This window comes from Hylobates moloch, unplaced genomic scaffold, assembly GCF_009828535.3.
Source record: "Hylobates moloch isolate HMO894 unplaced genomic scaffold, HMol_V3 SCAFFOLD_45, whole genome shotgun sequence".
Lineage (NCBI taxonomy): Eukaryota > Metazoa > Chordata > Mammalia > Primates > Hylobatidae > Hylobates > Hylobates moloch.
The window spans coordinates 887,215-908,893 of record NW_026652320.1 but is presented as its reverse complement, the minus strand read 5'-3'; the positions used below and the strand labels follow the sequence as shown (position 1 = coordinate 908,893).

At 46.5% G+C, this 21,679-nt stretch overlaps 1 protein-coding gene across 1 annotated transcript in view; it reads right to left on the bottom strand.

Annotated features, from left to right (window-relative positions):
- LOC116463624 (hepatic triacylglycerol lipase) overlaps nucleotides 1-20,385 on the bottom strand; it is a 134,014-nt gene extending 113,629 nt beyond the window's left edge. The window contains exon 1 of the mRNA XM_032146804.2: nucleotides 20,256-20,385. Coding sequence (XP_032002695.1) covers nucleotides 20,256-20,343 — 88 coding nt within the window. The 5' untranslated portion in view covers nucleotides 20,344-20,385. The remainder of the gene's footprint in view (nucleotides 1-20,255) is intronic.
- Nucleotides 20,386-21,679: the final 1,294 nt, after the last annotated feature.

Below are 21,679 nucleotides of genomic sequence, written 5' to 3'. Positions count from 1 at the left end.
CCCTCTTCTGTCGGTGTCCCTGACTTCAGCCTCCCCTCCTGTGCTCATGCTGTGTGCCTATCTCAAGTGCAGCCATTCTTCATTTGTCATTTAGTCCTGCCATGCTTTAAGGCTCTCTGTCCCCCACGAAGCCTTCTCAGACCACCCTAGAGAACTCTCTAGATTGTCTATCCATCCCTGACCCCCTTCCCTTCCTTGGGGTTTGGACCATGCCTTGGGTCCTTAACAAGTGCTGCTCTGGGCTGTTAGGTCTCTTTTTATGTAGACACCCCTCAGGCAGTGGTGCGTTGGTGGATACTCAGCAACTGGCTCTCTGGAAGAAAATATATTCATATATATACATGCATACATGCATATATTGTGCATTTCATTGCTATCAAGGTGAGTATTATATAATTTATAAATAATAATCAAATACAGTGTTCTTTATTGTAAACTCCAAATAGCAATTGATTTTCACAGAATACTTTTGCTGATTTTTGTTGGACCCTTTTCTCACCTATGGTGGCAAATGACAAGTGTAGGTTGGCTGACAGGTTTATTTACATTAATGAAGAAGACAAAAATAAAGACATATGTTGGAACTTCAATCATTCAACAATGATATGAATTCTCTGCTCAATCAAATCATTGTTTTTGAGCATTGGAAGAATATTTCCTTAATGTTTTGTGCTAGTTACAACTGGGACAGTTCTAAGTTTAATCTTCATTACTAACATTTTTTTCTATGGCTCTCTTAAGTCTAGACGAGGGGCTGGCAATCTATGGCCTGACAAATCTGGCACACCACGTGTTTTTGTGAATAAAGTTTTATTGGAACACAGCCAGGTCCATTTGTGTATCTATTGTCTGTGGCTGCTTTTGTGCTACAATAGCAGATTTGAGTAGTTTTAACAGAGACCTATAGCCTACGAAAGGAAAAATATTTACTGCCTGGCCCTTTATAGAGAAAAGTTTGCTGAATCTTGCTTTACACAGTCAACAAAACAATACCTCAAACCCTAGTCTGTAATGTTTGTCCATTTCCATGTATAAATACAGCCATCATGGCTGCTGTTAAGCTCCCACTGTGATGTTACTGATAACGGAGTTGGGAAGAGATTCACTTTGGTGTACCATTGAATAGTATTTCCACCACACAGTACAACAGACGGAAATAACCTTACAGACAGAGACAATAGTAAAATGAGAACAGAGGAATTTTGAGTATTTGTTACTATCATTTTAAACATTTATTTCATTGTAAGTTCTATAATGTAATTTTAAAATAATGGATCTGTTTAAAAATCAGCTTGCAAAATTCTTGAAAATTTAGCAATTGGCTTTGTGAGAGGGTGAGGGCTTTCATCTTCACTGGGGAAAATATGATCCCAGCCCATGTGGGTGACACATCTCACCAAACCCCGGGCCCTGGGGGTGAGCGCTGCACATGGTAAGGGCACGGGAGGGTCTTGTGAGCATCAGAAGTCTTAAACTTGAAGAAAGAAGCCTCTTGTGTGTAACAGAGGCCCCAACCCCATCTGTTGACAAGAAAATTGCCATGCAGTGTGGTCACCATGTGGGAGTGAAACCGTGAACTTCCACCCACCATAGGCAGAAGTGAATCATTCAGACAGAGCCATCCAGAAGGCACAGATGGCTCCCTGACCCCATTTGACCTGGGCTGGGTACTCCATGGAGCTCAAGCTCAAGGTCGGCTCTGTCAGCCCCAAACCCCAGCTTTCTGCTTTGGAAGTACCAACTTATATCCCCACCCTTTCCCCCAGCCCAAGAAGGGAGTAAAGCCAATGGGGTTCCAGGGGAACATAAGACCTTGGCCTGGGAAGGTGATGGTTGGGACCCATGTGACTGGGCATGACCAGAGCGAATTGGTGTTTTCCCTAAGGAAATCCCATGCCCCAAATCCTCCCCTGCCAGCTGCTCTGTGGCCTTGGAGACAAGCTATTTCTCTGGTTATTTGCTCCAAGTTCACCCAGAGCTGGAAGACAAGTGTGGCTGAGGCACCTGCATGAAACAGCAGGGAGAGAACAGGTGCTCTGGAGTCACTGGGCTGGGTTCCCATCTCGCCATCACCTCTGCATGTGTGACCTTGGGCTTGTCACTTAATCTCTCTGAGCCTCTTTCCTTATAGGTTAAATGCCTCACAGAATCACTGTGGGGTCAACTGAGATAATGTACGTGAAGACACATTGCAAATAGCAAATGTGGCACCAGGACCTCTGCTGAAACAACAGGTGCTAACGAACCCACATTCTATCCATTTTTTTTCTTTCTTTTTTTGAGACAGGGTCTTGCTCTGCATGATCATGGCTCACTGCAGCCTCTTTCTCTGAGGCTCAAGCAATTCTCCCACCTCAGCCTCCCCAGTAGCTAGGACTGTACCAGGCCTGGCTGACCTTTTTTTACTTTTAGTAGTTGGGATTTCACCATATTGCCCAGGCTGGTCTTGACCTCCTGGGGTCAAGCAATCCACCTGCCTCGGCCTCCCAAAGTGCTGGGATTACAGGCATGAGCCACTGTGCCAATGTACGGAACCCACACTCTGTAATGAGAGTTGCCAGCAATTGGGGCCAAATTCTTCCAACTCCAGGGCTCTCAAAGAAGCAGTCTCTATTCCCATCACCACCTTCTCCCAGCCCATGTAGACAGACAAGTGGGAGAGGGAGAGTAGGAATTGCTGGGAGAATAATTTAGTTCTGTTCTTCCCATTGTTAGTCTCTTGAGTTCAAGTTGGGGGATCGATTAGAATCACTTATCAAGAATGCGGGATGAGGGTGCCTGCAGGAGGCAGAAATGGTCATATTGTTCCAGGCCGGATGCTGGCTGAGATGTTGCTATTCTAGGTCCCATCTGGTGCTGGGGATATGAGGATGGAGTTTTGGAGACAGACTGACCTGTATCCATGGGAGTTTATGGGGCTGTGTGGGAACATGGGGGTTGTGCCTGCTTTAGCCATCTGAAGATAGGAGGCTCAGCCAAGCGGGGAGAAGAAATACTATGAGGCAGTGTACCTGAGGGGATGGGTTCCCACACCTCAGTTCCCATCAATCCTCAGAGGCGGGGAGGAAGACCCAAGTCATTTCTGAGACTTTGTACAGGAGGACAGAGTAGGAGGGGCATGGACCTTTGGAGAAGCCAAAAGGGGCCACAGCTGTCCTTCTTAGTGACAAATGGGCTGGGCTCACACCGATAGGGCCCTCAGAAAACCACATCCACAACTTCACAGGCCAAGGCCACCAGCAGCAGATGGGACCACAGTGAACCAGAGCAAGAGCAGACCACTCACAAGAGGTGAGGACCTCTGTGTCCCCGAGCTGTACCCTCACTACCAGCTCCCAGTCCCATGGGGGTTGGGCTCTGAAAAATGAGGGGCAGCAGTCCCAGCACCAGGCCTCACCCTGCCCTCCCACCCCATCCCACTCCACCCTACCTCACGGTGCTCCAGAGAAAAGAGTGAAAGAGCAGAACTATCCTATCCCCTCCCCACTGCGGATTCCATCTTCTCTGAGTCTAGCTCATGAGAGAAGGAAGAATGTCAAATCAGATGTGAGACTGAGGCTTTAGAATAAAATAACTTTTAATAACTGAACTGACCAAAAGTTAAAGGAATCTGCCCAAGATGCTATAAAGGGATGGAAGCATATAACTTGATAGTGCGTGGCTGAAGGCAGGGATGGGAGAAATAGAAAACTTTCATGTTTACACTCTTCTAAATTCAGACTGCTCAATAAACCCTGAACATAAGCCTTAGTTTTTGTAGTAAGTGGTCCCTTTGAACTTGATGGATTGGATCAAATACATTTATAGGCAAATGTTCTCAAACTTTGGTGCCTGTTTCAGAATCACCCAGAGGGTGCGTTAAAACACAGACTGCTGGGCCCCATACCCAGCGTTTCTGATTCCAGGAGGTCTTGGGTGGGATGGAGAATTTGTCTTTCAAACAAGTTCCCAGGGGATGATGATACTGCTGGCCTGGGGGCCACAATTTGAGAATCACTGTGGAATAGGCTAAAGTATCACTGAAATGTATATTCAACATACACAGCCTTGAAAATAGGGCCCCGAGCATCCTAGGATGCCAATGAAAGTGCTGGTTTTATTTATCTCACCAATCTGCTTCCTCTGGGAGGAACAATGCTTGAGCATTGTGTTGGTCCTCCAGTGTGTTACAGAACTAACTGCAAATCCCTTTGCCCTACAGATGAGTCTGTTATGCCACCCAGGATTTTCCCCACACTCACGAGGTCTGCTCTGCCCAGGTAGATTAGCTATGACAGCACACCTTCAAGTGGGGCGCAAGGTGCAGAGCCAGAGCTGTGTGAGCAGGGCAGGAACATCCTCCTGCTTGCTTCTGTGGAAGCAGGAGCCGCCCTTGTCTCCTGCTCATCCTTGTGCCTCACAGCCAGTCCTCCACGGTCTGCTGGCATCTCCTCCTCCAATGGAGCGACCCTCCCGTGTGGATCCTGATCAGTCCTGTTTGGGTAAAGTTGATCCTATCCAAGGGGTGGATAGGATGGTTCCCAAATCAGGCCAATCAGAGATCCCATTCTCCTGCCTGTGGCCATCTATTCAGGGGTGGGCACCTGGCCAGAATCATTTCTGGAACATTTACCATAGGTATGTGATAAAGTATGGTCTCTCTGGAAGTTTGAGTTCCAAGGACTGAGGAATCTGGCACTCTGAAGTGTTATGAAGGGAGGAGGGGGTGGGGAATGAATGAAGAGACATGGTGACTTTATTAAGGTCATAGATCCAGCTGCCCCTGAAGCTTATAATTTGGACATCTCTGTTACATGAGTAAATAAATTCTCCACAAGTTAATGTGGGTTGGATTATTATTCTTGTGACCCAAAGTCTCAAAGAATACACTTACTTACCTGCCTTTTTTATATCTCCAAATATGTTGACTTTGCTCCACCCCACTGCTCTGCCTGTCACTCCAGGCCTGGGTCTCAGTAACAGCCTCCCAATCCTGTGTGGGTCAGGGCCTTTGATTGCTCTGGGGATACTTGCCTCCAAGTGATGAATCCCAACTGACTGCTTGCCCAGTCCACTAGACTTTGATGGGGAGGGTAGCCTGGCTTCAGTAAAATATGATTCTTCCTAGTACGTTTCCTGGGGGAGGAAGGCAGCACTGATAAATCACAATTGCAGCCTCATCATGACTTATAATGTGAAGTCCCACTGCAAAGAAAAAGTTGTCTGCCTCCAAAGACCTTTAGTGTTCATTGGGAAACTCCCAGAATCTTTAGACTGAACCCCTTTATTGCCCTGGATCCAATTTTACCTGTAAACCCTGACTGCTACAGAGAAAATCGCTTAGGGACCATTGGTATAAACTAGCACAGTGGGCTCTGTTATCAATACCAGGCATTTCTTATTACTTTCACTCAATGAAGTTAGCAAAACATCCTGGTGGCAGGACTGTGACCTACTCAGTACCTTGACCTTCCTAGTACCTAGGTGTAGCAGACCACCAGTGGGTAGCTTGGGTGGTCCCAGACCCATGTAGCACTTCGATGCATTTCTAAGATACATAGATCCACATATTTATGGAAATTGACCTTTAACTGAAGATGTCATACAAAAGGATTTAAATTGCACATTGTTTAGTGAAACTTAATAAAATTCTCCTGTAGACAGTGCTGTTCTTTTTCCCAATTGCCAAACACTGCCAGCAGCCTTATCCCTCCCATGATTGGCCTCTAATGCTTCCCACTCCTGTTCTGAGGCAGTTCTTCAGGTGGGACGCAGGACAGCATCAGAATCAGCATCACCTGGGACATCTTTAGAAATGCACATTCCTGGGCCCCACCCTAGGCCTATTGAATCAGGAACTCTAGAGTGGGGGCCATAATCTGTGTTTTAAAAAGCTCTTCAGTGTGTTGTGATACACACTCGAATTTGAGAACCAGTGACCTAATTGATTTAGCTCCTGACTCAGTTTCCACACCACACTCAGAAACACAAAAGACCAGAAGAGGCAAAGAGGGGACTACCTATTGCTCCTCAAGCAAGCTCCTTGGGGTTCTTGACTCCTGCCCCAGATCATATATGAGTGGTGTCATCCCATAAGATAGGGGCAATTTTTCTAAGGTGCTAAGGATCTCTTCATACTGTCACACTGATGACTCTGGACAGAGGACAGGCTGCTGACTCTGGACAGAGGACAGGCTGCTCCCTCTGGTCTTTGTTCCAGAGCCTCGGAGGACACTAGAATATCTGATGGTGGAGACAGGGTGGGGCTCACACCACCAGACAAAGCAGGATGGAGTGGAATAGAAAGGCCTCCAAGGGAAGAAACAAATGCATTTAAAACCCAAGGCCGGACATGGTGGCTCACGCCTGTGTGTAATCCCAACACTTTGGGAGTCCGAGGCGGGGGGATCACTTGAAGTCAGGAGTTCAAGACTAGCGTGGCCAACATGGCAAAACCCTATCTCTACTAAAAATATAAAAATTAGCAGGGGGCGGAGGCGCATGCCTGTAATCCCAGCTACTCGGGAGGCTGAGGCAGGAGAATCGCTGGAACCTGGAGGCGGAATTTGCAGTAAGCCAGGATCGTGCTACTGCACAGCCTTGTTGACAGAGTGAGACTCTGTCTTAAAAAAAAAAAAAAATGCATTTAAAACCCATTCCTCCCAGCAACCCGCATGGATTACAAAGCCACATTTATCTTTCAAAGTAAATAGCAATCAGTCCCAAGCAGCAAGGAGACTCAAATAATGGCCAACATGTGTTGATATTGACAGTCACCCATAAATTTTCATTTCTTTGGCAGATAATGTTGGATGGCATTTTAATTCCAACCCATCAAATGAGAAGGAGAGAGATGCACCTCTGCTGTGGGTCTTAGCAGAGCATCCTTGCAAATACAACCCAATGAGCATTGAGTTTAGTCCTAATCAATGGCTGCAAACATGCTTCATAACAGTCCATTACCCAGATGGGGTGCGTGGCGGCTGAAGCATGGAGCAGCTGAGCCTGGGGTGCTCGCAGACCGGTGTCTGAGCAGCCGTCTAGGAAGGACAAAGGGCACTTGGAACCTCCTCGGCATGACTAATCGCTCCCTCCTCTCCTGGGCTCCCGCCTCTGTTTGAGCCCCCACTGCCCGTCGTGTGTACCCAGCGCTTTCCGGCCTGCCAAGCCCTCTTCCAAAGTCTCTCCTGTTTCTCTTCTCAGTGGTTTTCTCATGTGTGGCTGTTCCCAAGCCTGGTTTTTGTCCTTCAGGGGAGACAAGCCTTTCTCCCACTTGTCAGTTTTGTGTCTGAGAGTGCAGATTACTGGCCCCCACTCTCTGTCCTGTCATTTGAAAAGGTATTTTAGTTACCGTTTAGTTACTACTTGTCACTCTGCTGAGTATTTTTGCATATATTTCACTGAATCCATATTAGCTGTGTGACGTTGGGCCAGTCATCTGACCTTTTTAAGCCTGTTTTCCCATTTTTACGATGGGGACCATACGAGCATTTTCCTTTGAGGGTTGCTGGGGGTTACGTGGAATCTTCCAGGGAAGCTCCTAGCCAGGCCTGGCATATGGTGAAGGCCCTCTTAGGCCTGCCGGCCTCTGCCAGTGCTGAGTGAGGTGCTCTCAGGGTGTGAACACCCTGAGAGTGAGCCAGCCCCGCTGCAGGGCACCTGCAGTCTGTTTTAGGTCTCCTTCCCAGGTAGGGAGTGCATCTTATTGACCTTTGCCTCCCTAGCCTTGAGCACAGGTTTGATGCAGAATATGTGCTGGATAAATGCGTGTGAAGTTAGGAAGGAAAGGAGGAAGACTGTAGGTGAGCCCCAGAAAGACCCAGTCCTGAGCTAAGAAGAGGGGGCTGGGGGACCCTGATGGGGACATAACACATGCCTTCACCTGGCTTGATGGGAGAACTGCAGGAAACAGCTTGGAAACTGCTTAGAAACCTTTTGGCAGACAGGAAGGGACTTGAAGAGCTCCCAACCCTAGTCCAGGTGAGAGCAGAGTGATTTATCCAAAGTCACACAGCTATTTGGTGACAACATTTGGGCCCTAATTTATGGCTGAAGTTTGCTAGCATGGGCAGTATTAGATACCACGTTAGGAATTTGTTGCAAAGGGCTTGAGCATCAGCAGGAATATACATTACTAGAAACAGCCAGAAGACCCTAGGGGAGGCAGCTTGGAGTAACTTTTTAGGTCCCACTTCTCCTTTCTGGTAGTTATTAGAAGCCTCCGGCTTGCCACCACTCCCACTCTTTCCCCATGGCCACTGGCAGGTCTGCTTCAAGGGCCAGGCCTGAACGAGGTCGTTCTCTCCCCGCCCTTTCTCTATCAGGTCTGGGGACTTGACGGGAAGTGCTTCAGATTAAGTGTTAGGTGCATGCAGAACAACACTGGCCTCATTTCAAACCTCATTGCATTCTTTTACTAGTTGGGAACATGACAGTTAGGCTATATCAGCCCCAGATTCCTCATATGTAGAGTAAGAATAACAATGTATACTTTATAGGTCGCATAGGCCAGCTATGCCACCACCGGTGAGGCACTTTACTGAGGCACTTTACTGCCAGCTTACTCAGCCTGCCTGCACCCAGGTGAAATAAATAGCCTTGTTGCTCACACAAAGCCTGCTTGGTGGTCTCTTCACAGGCGTGAGACAGAGATTTGCACGAAAGGGGCTTTCTCAGGTGTTGTCTTGATATTACCAAGCCACCGAGGAGCCGTGGAGGGTCCTCTTCGGCTCATAAAAACAACCTGGAAGCTAGAGGGTTCTTGGATGGAGGAAAAAGCTTCAGCTGTTTTGAAATATCCCTGGTGACCTTAAAAGTAGCCCATAATTTTCAGGCTTGACATCACAGGGCTCTGCCTTCTCTGGGCTGCCTGGGTTTGTGCTCACATCTGTGTTTCTGGGCTTGACTTTGTGTAGCCAGGGGCAGTGATGGAGGCTGAGACGTGAGGGGTCCAGGGCTTCGTCCAGAGGTTTTTCCCCTTGGGCCACGGAGGCTGCTCCTGGCCATCGCTCACAGTTGTGTAAGGTGAGCAGAAACTTCTGATAAGAAGTGGCCAGACCCACAGAGGTTCAGAATATGTCCCAGGCTCCCCTATCCAAAATGGGATATCTCGGCCAGGCACAGTGGCTCAGGCCTGTAATCCCAGCACTTTGGGAGGCTGAGGTGGGCAGATCACTTGAGGCAGGAGTTCAAGACCAGCCTGGCCAACATGGAGAAACCCCGACTATACTAAAAACACAAAAATTAGCTGGACATGGTGGTGCACGCCTGTAATCCCAGCTACTTGGGAAGCTGAGGCAGGAGAATCGCTTGAACCCTGCAAGCGGGGATTGCAGTGAGCTGAGATCATGCCACTGCACTCCAGCTTGGGCAACAGAGCGAGACTCAGAAAAACCAAAAACAACCCCCGAAACCAAATGAGATATCTCTGAAGGCTAAGATACCCATGTGGGCTCTGAGAGGGATACCAGAACCACTAGAAGTAAGCATCAGTGAGAATCACAGGACCTTGGGAGGCTTGGAGGCTGCTTCTGCCTCTTTGCTCTATAGGCAAGCCCACATTTCAGCTACACCAGAGAGGAGATTATTAGCTGAGTGGTCTAAGGAGAGTTTCCAACACTCTGAGCCACAATTTCCCCATCTGTGAAGTGGGGATAATACCTATCTCACAGGGTGTTTTCGTGGATTCATTGACATAAATAGGCAAAGAACTTGGCGCATTTAAACATTCTTAATGGTTTCTGTTTTTCTATACATCTTAGTTCAAGAAATGTAAGAGTTTTCTTCCAAACAGCATCAAATATCTATTTTCATTGTCGGCGCTTGTTCAAACACTGCTGCATGTCTGGCCCTGAATAAGACAGTACCGGGCAAGAAATGGCATAACGGTCATTGACTACTTGGGCTGTCCTTACAGAATCCCATCTTTGTCCTCCTGGTGTCTGGGAATCTTTGAATTGCTCGAGGCAAATGAGTCACTTAAGGTTCAGTTAGGGTAAAAGGTCACATGCTTAAAATGGGTAGAACTTTGCTCCCACATTTCTCTTTCCTGATAACACTTAAATAGCTGATACCGGGGGAGGTCACCACTGCAGATCTCCTGGCACCACGATGACCATTCTAATCAGTCCCATTCACACCCAGAATGTCAGTGTCAAAGGGATGCTATTACTCCTGAGAGATCAGAGGTGAGGAGGTAAAGGGCGTCACCCAAAGCTGTGCAGCTAGGGCATAGATATCAAGAGACCTCAAAGGCATTCCCCAAGTTCCTTTGGGAGAGACAACACGAAAACAACACAGCAACAAAAACCAGCTCTGCCATCAGCCAGACCATAATATTCACAAGTGAATGGAGACAATGCCCACCGAATAGAAACATGTGCAGCACAGACCCTCCACATCTGTGTTTGCATCAAGACAGGGAGGAGGCCACTCCAAAATCAAAAAACATGACTAAACATTTCCCTCTTCTGACTAACAGGAATGACTTGTGCTCCTGTATCAATGCCAGCTCAGCCCTGTTTTCATCTTCCCATCTGCTAGATCATTTATGGATTATATTAAATAATAATTAGCGATAATTAACTATTAAATTAGTATGACGCCAAATCATTGAATTGGCCTCCTTTTTGACAGAATCCAATCCAGAATTCTCCTTGCTTTCCAACCCTTCCTTAGACTCATCCAGCACAAGCCCAAGTCTGGAGTGAGCTCTCCCTTGCTGAGGTAAATCACAGAAACTGACTTGCGATTGATGTCAGTTGTGTTCCCCATGGTCTGCGGATAGTGAATGTTTACGTCTCTAAAATGGGAATAAGAATTCCTACCCAATATTCTTTACAGGGCTATTGTAAGAATCAAGTGATATAATGCACGTGGGAATGAATTTTTAAAGTTGAAATTGCTGTAAGTCTGTAAGTGAGTATGACGTGGAATTTCCAAATGGTTCTCTTTTCAGTCGTAGAATAAGATATTTTTAAGATGGAAGATTCATATTAAGCTTCTGTTATGTGCTCCTGCTTCAGTTTCATGGGTGTTAATCTGTCCCATGATTTAGCGTTAAGTATAGCAGTTCATAAGAAAACTTCAAAGAGACTTGCCCAAGGTTGAGGCCTGCCTTGGAGGAAGAGCTGAGTGTTTGTGGGTGTAGGGCCAGGTGAGCTTGCAAAACTGGTACCTGCTGGGCCCCACCCCTGCCCTTGCCTGCTGGGAACCTTGCTCTCTATCAGGGAGTGGCCAGGGTTTTAGCCAGGCTGAGATAAGGCTATCAATCCATCTGGGAAAGGCAGCCTTTTAAAAACACTCCCCCTCATCAGTGGTCTGCCCTGCCTCTAGGATGAGGACAAAACTTCTGAGGATGGCCCTTGCTGTCCTTCCCTCTGGCCACTTCTTTTTATGTACCCCATCCAGGGCCTCCCCAAAATCTCAAGAATTCCCAACTTCACTCTCCCTTTTCCAGCCTCTGAGTCAGGCAAGGCTGGTTCATGCTTTTTTTCCCTCTGCTTACAATATCCTTCCACTTCTTGAAGGAAACTTCAAGATTGAACTCAGATATCACCTTCTCTGTAAAGGCTTCTCAGCTAACCTCCGCTGCCTCAGGGCTCTTGTGACATTTTGTACGTAGTGTTATTTGCAAACTAATTGCATTGTGTTGAAATTATGCGCCTCTCCCAACCTCCAACCTCCCTGCCCCCCACACACCCCATAAGGGGCTAGAGACCCTGGCACAGTGGGAAGTCCTTGGTGAATGGATGCATGCTTTTTCATTTTTCTACCCTCAGGGACAGACTTTCCTACTGACCATGGGGCCTGGTACACAGCGGACAGTTTAATAAATGCTGTCACAGCTGCTGTTGATCTTGTTACGTTTCAGTATAAAGCAGTTTGTTTTCTTACCACTTCGGTTTCTCTTGGGACAAGGAAGCTGGAACATTTGTCACTGGAAGGTTTTTGGCAGTCATGGAAAGGTCAGTCCTAGTCAACGGATAACCCATAGGCTCTGCCCAGCTTTGATAATGCCCCACTCATAGGAAAAGAATTTTCTTGATCGTATTTTCAGGCCTGCCAAGGAGCTGCTCAGGGTGGATGGTTAATTAGCTTTTGCAATGATTATTTTTCTACCAATTACAAGTAATGCTCAGCTTGGGAATTTTTCTTCATTTCAAGGACTGCTTTCTTTTGAGCATGTAGATATTTTATTTTGGACAAATACATTTTCACAAATATCTTGGGGTTTTAAATATTATTGGGGTTGTTGCTACTGGGGAAGAGGTCAGTATCCAGGAGCCACAGATGTTGATTCTCACCCCTTCAACCCTAGAGAGTTAGAAATGAAGTGAGGTTTGCCCTGTAGCCTCGTGTTGTTTCTGTAGGAAGCACCCTAGCCTGGAAGTCAGTAACCTAGGTTCAAGTCTTGGTTCTTTTGGTTTTTTTCTAGTGGTTCTCTGTGGTCCCCACACCAGCAGCATCATTTGGGAACTGGTGAGAAACGCAAATATCCAAGTCTACCCCAGGCTCACTGAATTAGCAACTCTGTAGTTAGGGCCCCAGAATCTTATTTTAATAAGCCCTGGCAGGGGGCGGTGGCTCATGCCTGTAATCCCAGCACTTTGGGAGGCTGACGCAGGCAGATCACGAGGTCAAGAGTTCGAGACCAGCCTGGCCAACATAGTGAAACCCCATCTCTACTAAAAGTACAAAAAATAGCCACAGGTGGTGTTGTGTGTCTGTAATCCCGGCTACTCAGGAGGCTGAGGCAGGAGAATTGCTTGAACCCGGGAGGCAGAGGTTGCTGCGAGCCGAGATTGTGGCACTGCACTCCAGCCTGGGCGACAGAGCAAGACTCCATCTCAGGAAAAACAAACAAACAAAAAAAGCAGCCTTTTAGGTGCTTCGATACCCACTACAGTTCCAGGATCACTGATCTAGTCAATCTCCTTTATTTTATCATTTCGTAGTAAATTTATTTTCTGATTATTTAAATCATGAAAGTCAATATACCATATACATACTATAACATTACCTAAAGAGGAGAAGAGACAAAAGTTTAGATACAAACTCAATGGACGTATAAACATTTTCATGCATTTTCTTCCAGCATTTTTTCTCAAACGTGTATTTTCACACAGTTGTAATCACAGGACACACACAATGAGGCCTGCTCTTCATGTTGGAACATAAACACTACTCAGCGTCGCCACCTACACATCTTCCTGAGAACTATTTTTAAGGGCCACTGCCAGTCCACTGGAGAGCCGTGCCAGAACTGACTTCACCAGGCCCTGAATACGAACCTGCACATGTGGAGGTGAAAATGCTGCAGACAAAGAGGCCTCTGCTTGCATTCCGTGCATTTCATTCTCTTCTCTTCACTTTTTCCCCATGCCTCCCCATCCCTAGCCAAGCCCCACTGGGGAAAAAATGAAATGAGGAATGCTTCTGGAAATAGAGCCCTAAGTGGGAAGGAAAGGGAAGTTAGCCAACAGCCCCATCTTCCAGTAACCCAGAAACTCCATTCTCCTGAGCCAGAAACCTTGTCCTGAAACCCCGAAGCAGCTGAGATGTCACTGCGCTACTTTGTGACCATGTTTAGGAATTGCACCTTCTGTGGGGCAGCCAGGTGGGCGCCCTGACTCCTCCAGGGCTGGAATGACTGGACTTGGTCTTCTCGTCCCAAGTAGGTACCTGAATGTGAGACCTGACTGCTGTTCTTACCGCGGCTCCTCCACCCGCTGCTGGACAGACCAGGCTCGGCCCCCTTGTTCTAGTTATCACCTTGGGGCTGAAGTCCAGCCTGCTGGGCAGGGATCTGGAGGGTCCTATTGGCCCCTAGTCAGCCCTTTTCCCTGGTGGGCTGGACCCCAATTCCTGGCTGAGAGCACCCCACTTGAAACTGGTCACCCTCCTGGGGGCCAGCGCACAGCACCTTCCTGGCTGTGAGAATCGCTGTGACCTCTGTTCTACGTAGAGCCCATGGCTGTCAGGGACACCCAGGCTGAGTGAGGCCTGGGTGGTGACATTCCCCTCATGATGGAATGGGGACTGTTCCACCCTGTCTTGGGGCCCAGCCTCTCTCTGCCTCTCTCCCTGCTGTGCCACCTGTGATGACCCAGCATGCCTGCAGCACCGTGGCAGCTGATGTGGAGAGGAGGGCAGGGAGAGGGCCATTGTGGGAAGCCAGGTAACAGATTCTCTTGGCTTTTGGCTGCACACTCATTTGGCGATTCGGATCAGCTTACAGACCCCATGCCTTCAACCGTCAGCCCTGCAGTTTCTCTCTCCAGCTTAGAATGAAAGAATATGGATTCCAGTCCTGGGTCCCTGTGAGAGGCAAGCAAAGTGGAGGACAGGCTGCTGTCCCCTGCCTCTCCAGGGTGGGTCTTTCAGCAGGACCACAGACCTGCTCAGCTGTAGGGCTAGGAAGGCTGGCCGTGGATGGGAGGGTGTCTTGCATGGGAAAGATAGAATTTCCCTGGACTGCTGGGGGCTGGCCCTCTGCTGATTCCAGAACAGTGCGCACTCTTGGAAGAATGAGTTTCATCTCCGGACTCTATCTCAAATATTAGTCATGGGTGACATTCCGTGTAATTGTGGAGGCCTCTCAGAAATCTGACAGACCCTGCTGGGGTAGTGATTTTGAGTGTGGCTGAACCTGCAAAGTTGGGTGCAGGTGGCAGGTTGGAAGGACAGTGGAAAATCCCTTTCCCAGGGGTCATCTTGGGATGACCAATCTAACTGTAGCTGATCAGGGTCTTTTTATTTTGTTTTTCTTGTACATTTAAGTACTTAAAATCCTCCAAACCTTCAAACTCTTTATATATCTTTAAATATACTTAGAATCTCTAGCAATATACAGCATGTGTCTACAGTTTTTTCATAATTATGATTCAACGTGTAGATTATTTAGTCCTTTTTTTTCCCCTACATTATTGCATATACAGTTTTCTTATACTTGTTTTTCAAAGCTACAAGACCAGTTGTTACTGAGCTTTTTCAGAGGTCACAGGTCCCTTTGATAATTTGCTGAAAGTTATGACCCCTGCTCCCCACTCAAAATGCACACACACACAGCCTTGGGAACTGTCTCAGGAGGCTCGAGCACTCTTGGAAACCCATCCTCTGTGCTAAGATCCCTGGTGTTAAACTGTGAGTCCTTAGTGGCCAGCAATAGGCTTTTATTTCTGAACTTCATCATTATTGCCTCCAAAAGTTTCTGTGACTTCTAGTAGTAGGTATTCAAAACAATGCCTGTTTGAAGTTGGACTTAGCAATAGCTGGAGTCTCCGACTTCAGTGGTTTGCGCTTGGGCATTCAACTTGTTTCCAGTTTGTTGCAGTTTAACCAGTGTTGCTATCAACACTGTTCTATGGGATATTTTTTCTTTTTCTTCCTAGATGGTCTATTTTTTGAAAGGTATTTGGGCTTGAAAAGCACATGTACTTTATCAGCTGTGTACCTCTGCTACTGCACAAGGAAAGCCTCATTCTCTTCTGTCCAGATACCATCCTTCAACACCCTACTCAAATGATGCTTCCTCCAAGAAGCCTTCTTCCCTCCACTTGGAAGTAAACTCTGCCTCTCTACTCATTCCTCTGTCATGGTCCTCATCACATGCCATGTTCTAGCTGATAACATTTACATATGTGACTCAGTGGTATACCTCATGTATCTGACACACAGAACGGATCATTTTAATGATCCTCTGCTCTGTAAGACAAAAGTATTTTCAGTAATATTTATGTAAAAATCAGCAATCATCACTACTTTCTCAATTTTTTCTTTAGTTATAAAGCAGTGAACAATTTTTAAAAAGACAAATGCATTTCAACTTTAAGATATTCAAATGCAGTAAAAATATTTTTCGTATGAGTCCGAAGTTTTACCTACCAAACAAGATGTTACACCTCATTGTTCACAATCTGTTTTATTGCTTTAAATTTTAAACACAAATGAGAAGCTTACAGGGGTCACCTAGGATGACAGAATTGAAGTAATTCAAGTTCTGGTTTTTTGTTTGTACAACCACTATGCCATCACTTTTTATTTCAAATCTACTGTTTGCATGCAGGAGCAGGTAATAAGTGCCACTGAGGTTGGAGACATAAGGATGTCAAAGGATCTGAACCATCGCACACTTACTCTCGCAACAAGAACACGCCCCTGAGTCTGTGCATGTTGGGGCCAAGCGCATAACCAGGAGTTCTCCAGATTAATGTCAATGTAGAACACAATATTTATGAAAGGATAAATAATAAAAATGTGATGAATTTGAAGCTTACATATACTTACTGTATGTACTATATGTATTACATACTTACTATATAATAAAACCCAACAGTAACCACAGAGATTGTTTAGAACCTAGGCCATAAAACCATTTTTTTCTGGAAAGAGCTTTGCCTTTATCGCTGATACTCTTTTTCTTTTGGGACGGAGTTTCACTTTGTTGCCCGGGATGGAGTGAGATGGCGCCATCTCGGCTCATTGCAACCTCTGCCTCCCGGGTTCAAGCAATTCTCCTGCCTCAGCCTACCAAGTAGCTGGGATTACAGGTGCCCACTACCACGCCTGGCTAATGTTTTGTATTTTTAGTAGAGATGGCATTTTACCATGTTGGCCGGGCTGGTTTCGAACTCCTAACCTCAGGTGATCCACCCACCTGGGCCTCCCAAAGTGCTGGGATTACATGCGTGAGCCATGGCGCCCGGCTGACATTATTTAGAATTGTGATAATTACAGGCAGATCAGCTTTTGGTTATATTTGTATTTAAATTCTCCAGACGGTTGCTCTTTTATTGCTGGCACATTCTCCCTCCACCCAGTCCCATGGACCCCTATTCCCTCCCCACCCCACTCCCACCCCATTTGACCGTAAATTCCTGCAAGGTGGGGATGGCTGTGCAGCCCCCTGTTGTACATTGCCCACTGCACAAGCGCAGTGGTTTGCAGGCCAAGGCCCCAGGGAGATCGCCTTAGGATGTCCTTCCTTTTCCTCTATGGGAGGCCACATTTTCTTCCTACATTTCAAACAAAGCAATACATCGCCACAGACCGAGTACAGAAACAGGTAAGAGAATCCAGCTGTCTTGTGAAGCCAGATATTAGAGAGATTTGCCGCATTTCTTTGTAAAACAATGTCACTCTTCTGCTCTATTTAAAACTTATTTGGAAAATACAAGTTATTTTTCATAAAATTACATTATATGTGTTAACATGCAAGGGTTTATTACTATTTTAAAAAGCGTTAGCAGATTTTAAGGATTTCTCAGTTTTAATTTCTAATGAAGGAAATATTAATATCTCACATAATAAACACTGTTTGGGGTCCTCAGTGATTTTTAAGAGAGGAAAGGTGTGTCAACAGAGTGTGAGTTGTACTCAGGCACTGCCTTATGTATGGCAGGTGCTCAGGTATGCTTGTGACATTCATGAGGGACTGAATAGGTGGCTTTCAGCTGCTCCTAGGATTTGCAAGCTGAGGCTGGGGTGGAGGGGAGGGAGAAGGTGCCTGTTGATAGTGGGCCCAGTACCTGGAAGGTGGGGCTTGCCAGGGTCTAGGAGCAGCGTTGGCTGTCATGGCAACACCGGTTGGGGAACCTAGGTCTCATCGAGCACCGGGAAGTAATCCCTCAAGGACGTTTCCTCTTTAGCCCCTCCTCCCAGCCCACTTCTTTTGAGCAGTGGGGGCTGGGCATAGGTGTGATTTGCCACGGGGGCTTCAAGCAGCTCACTCTGTCCAGTCCCCCTTAGTGCTGAAGGGCAGGAACAACTGTCTGAATCTGCCTCTCTGTGAGACGAACTGAGCAGAATGTTTTTCTAGAAACCTCTGGCTGTCAAATCACTGGGTGTGGGCTCGACAGAGAGCACTGCAGCCTCAGTAGACAGAATGAGGCTGCAGGTACCTCTCCCTGCTCTGCCCTGACCAGCTATGTGACCACCGGTGAGGCACTTAACTGCCAGCTTACTCAACCATACGGTGAGGATAAGATAAAATGTCCGTGGGGTGCCTGGCACATGCTGGGTGCACAGCACATTAGTGACTCCATTAGTAAGATGTCATTAATAATAAATACTCAAAAGAAGTAGGCTGGGAGGAGGGGCTAAAGAGGAAGGGTCCTTGAGGGAGTACTTCCTGGTGCTCGATGAGTGACAGTTGAAGGTTGGCATAGATCATGGTTTCTCAGCCTCTGCACTAATAACATTTTGGGCCAGATAATTCATTGTTGTGAGGGCTGTCCTGTGCATTGCAGGATGTGAAGCAGCATCCCTGGCCTCTACCCACTAGATGCTGGAAGGGAAGCACTCTCTCCCTGGTCTTAACAACCAAAAATGTCTCCAGACATTGCCAAGTGTCCCCTGGAGGGCAAAATTGCCCCTGTTGAGAACCATTGGTGTAGAAACTTTCCTGACAAGGGCTCCACCACAGGACACCAGCTTCCCTGCGGTTTCCCCAGAAAGACATCACACCAGCCACATGCACACAGATTGGGCTCACTCATTGCAGAAAGAATTCTGCCAAGAGATTCTGCTTCCAAGAGAACAGGAGGCCTCCTGACTTGGATCCTCTTTCCTGAGGAACCCTCTTGCTAACCGTGGCCACTTCCTCAGCATTTACACAAACTAGGCCCCAGGGAAAGAAGCAGGCTGACCAGGACAATGAGATTGGTCAAGGAAAATCTGGACAATACCCAGAAGCCTGGAGAATGCCATCCCTCCCTTCAGCCTTGATCTCAGCACTGACAGCTTCCAATTCCCACGGCTCCATTGCAAAAACAGTCCTGGCCAATCGATAGTAGAATGGATAAAGGAAGTGTGGCGTGGTCCCACAGTGGAATGCTACAGCAGTGAGAATGAATGAGCCTCAACTCCACGAAACTGCATGGTTGACTTTCACAAACATAATGTCGAACGAAAGAAGCCAGGCGCAAAAGAGCAACTGATGTGTTTCTATTAATGAAAAATCTCCCCAAAGGAAAAATCATATATGTTAAGTCTCAAGGGGCACACAAGGAAGGCTTTGGGGATACTGGTTCAGTTTGTGAGAATTCACTGAGGATTTATGATATAGGCCCTTTTCTAGAAGTGTGTTATAAACTTCATTAAAAAGTCAACAAACAAATACAACATTCTGGGGCAAAGGGCAGGAAAGGCCCTTTAGCAAAATCACTATGAACCAAGGGAATAAAGATTACCAGCAATTTTACCTGTATGGCTCTAAATTATTATGTAAGGGTCATTTTTGGATGTGGCTTTATAAATGAGATGATGTGTCAAAAATAATTAGTGTAGTGCTTGGCACAGAAAATACCTAGTGAATGGCAATAATTAATACTACTACTCAGTTATTAACTGACCTATGAAGTAAAATTATAGTCAAATACAAAGGAACAGCCTTTTTCTTAAAGGGGGAAAAAGTTTCTGAAATTTTTAGGTACATCCCCTGTTAGTGAATTTCTAATTCTCAAAGTTGTCAGAGCTCTCTCCAAGGCTAGTCTTAGAGAAAAGAAAAATCTAAGACTCTACCTTAGCGTTACCAGCTCCTGACCGGTAACCAGTACCAAAACAAAGTCCTAAACACCTGTCTAGTTTGGCCAAATTGTTCAATTAACTGATCCGTCATGTATTGGTCCACTGGTTAGCCTGGAAGCTGGGCTCCACTCTACCTTCCTGATCAGGCATTTGATCTGTCTTTCACCATCAATCTAGTTTGTGAATTTACAAACAAAACAGGCAGGACTGCTGTTGGATTCTTCAGTCTCAGACTAAAATTTTGGCAGCAAAACAAAGTCTAGAAATTGTGCAATGAAATCTCTACTTTAGACCTGACTGGAAATAGAACTCTCATAAATTCTCCTCTCTTCTGAGAGAGCCAGGCAATTAGACAACCCCAACACGACAGAGCATTTCATTGCAAGCCTGGCTCCCCGGTTGCAAATTAGATGCCGCATTAACTCTCAGGAAGATCTGAATCGCTTTCAGATCATTCGCCGCTGAATAACTTTTAGCATGACTGTTTCCGTATCAGATATGCAAGAGACTTCACTGCTAGCTGCAGGCACTCTTAGAAGACTTTTAATGCCAGGATGATTTTCTAAAATTTCATTTCTGTTTACAAATGGCTACGTGTCCCTGTGAACCTGTGAAGTCATGTATAGAACCACCTGGCACGCTCTGAAGCAAGCTCTGTCCCATACAGTCAGAAACCCCTGGATTATTTGTGGCACACATTTTAAAAAGAAAATTTCATGCCCATCTCTGGAGAAAAGTCAGGCTCTTACCTGGTTTCAGGCTTTGTCCATGGGCACTTGATTGGATAAAGATGCATAAAACCAAGAGAATGGAGAAACACAGGGGACTTGTGTCCATTTCTCCGTTTCACCCGGGGTCCAGGCTTTCTTGGTAATTTCTGAAGCCAAAGAGACCAGAATGCCTATTAGATACTTTGTTAGGGAAGGCTGCCCATTAATAATTAACCTCTCAACATGTTATCTACTGTTCAGACCCTTTCTTTACTGCCCCCAACTGCAAATCTAATTATATCTATTTTAAAAAGGTCGATTTACAGAAGTACTTCTTATCCTGACACATTTTGAGAATAAAGTACCTTGTTATGTATTCTTACCTTTTGGGGCCAAGGTCAGAGTTCCAAATTAATCAATTTAAAGCTACTGTGTTGTGTTTGGAAATTCTGCCAAAGGTCGGGGTAGGTGGCTTCCACGCGGCTGCCTAAGCCTCCCTGTGACAGCGCTGCAAGGAGGATGCTGGCTCAGGAAAGCGGTGTTTCAAATTGCAGTCTAAGCCCAAAGAAAAAGAAAAGGGCCCTGCCATGCGGGGAGCCCCCAGAGGGTCCAAATTTCTGTTGGGTTCAGTGAAATTGGTGATGCTTGTGGTCAAAGTGTGGTGGGGCAACGTTTCTACAGCTGAAAGAAGCAGAAAACCCTTCACCCCCGTGTCAAAAGTAGCTGACGGAGAAGCAAAGATGCCCTTGCCAAGTGACCCATTGAGAGGTGATCCTAGAGTAAACACACTTCTTCCCGCTCTGTGTTCATTAATGTTCGAGCTGTGTAGAGGACTGGAAAGTAAGGCCACTCAGCAGAAGCAGGTAGGGAAAAGGCTACCATAGATGGCTTCTGTGATATTTTTGGGCCACTAGTTTTACTTTAACTTTCTTCATTTGTTCAACATTTATATATTTTGGCATGCCTACTATGTGCCAAGCACTGTTGTAGGCATGTGGGGTGTACAAGTCCTTATGTATCAGTGGAGGTAGGAGGAGTTGGATAACGGACAGTAGACAAAACAAAGAAGAGATTTATGGTCAGGCGCGGTGGCTCTCTCCTGTAATCTCAGCCCTTTGGGAGGCTGAGGCGGGTGGATCATGAGGTCAGGGGTTCGAGACCAGCCTGACCAACATGGTGAAACCCCATCTCTACTAAAAATACAAAAGTTAGCTGGGCGTGGAGGTGCGCGCCTGTAATCCCAGCTACTCAGGAAGCTGAGGCAGGAGAATCGCTTGAACCTGGGAGGCGGAGGTTGTAGTGAACTGAGATCGCGCCACTGCACTCCAGCCTGGGCGACATAGGGAGGCTCTGTCTCAACAACAACAACAAAAAGTATTTATGTAGACTGGTAGAATGTAACGAGAACCACCACAAGAAAAGCAAGGGGTTGGGGAGAAGGTAGGGATTTTAAGCAGAGTGGT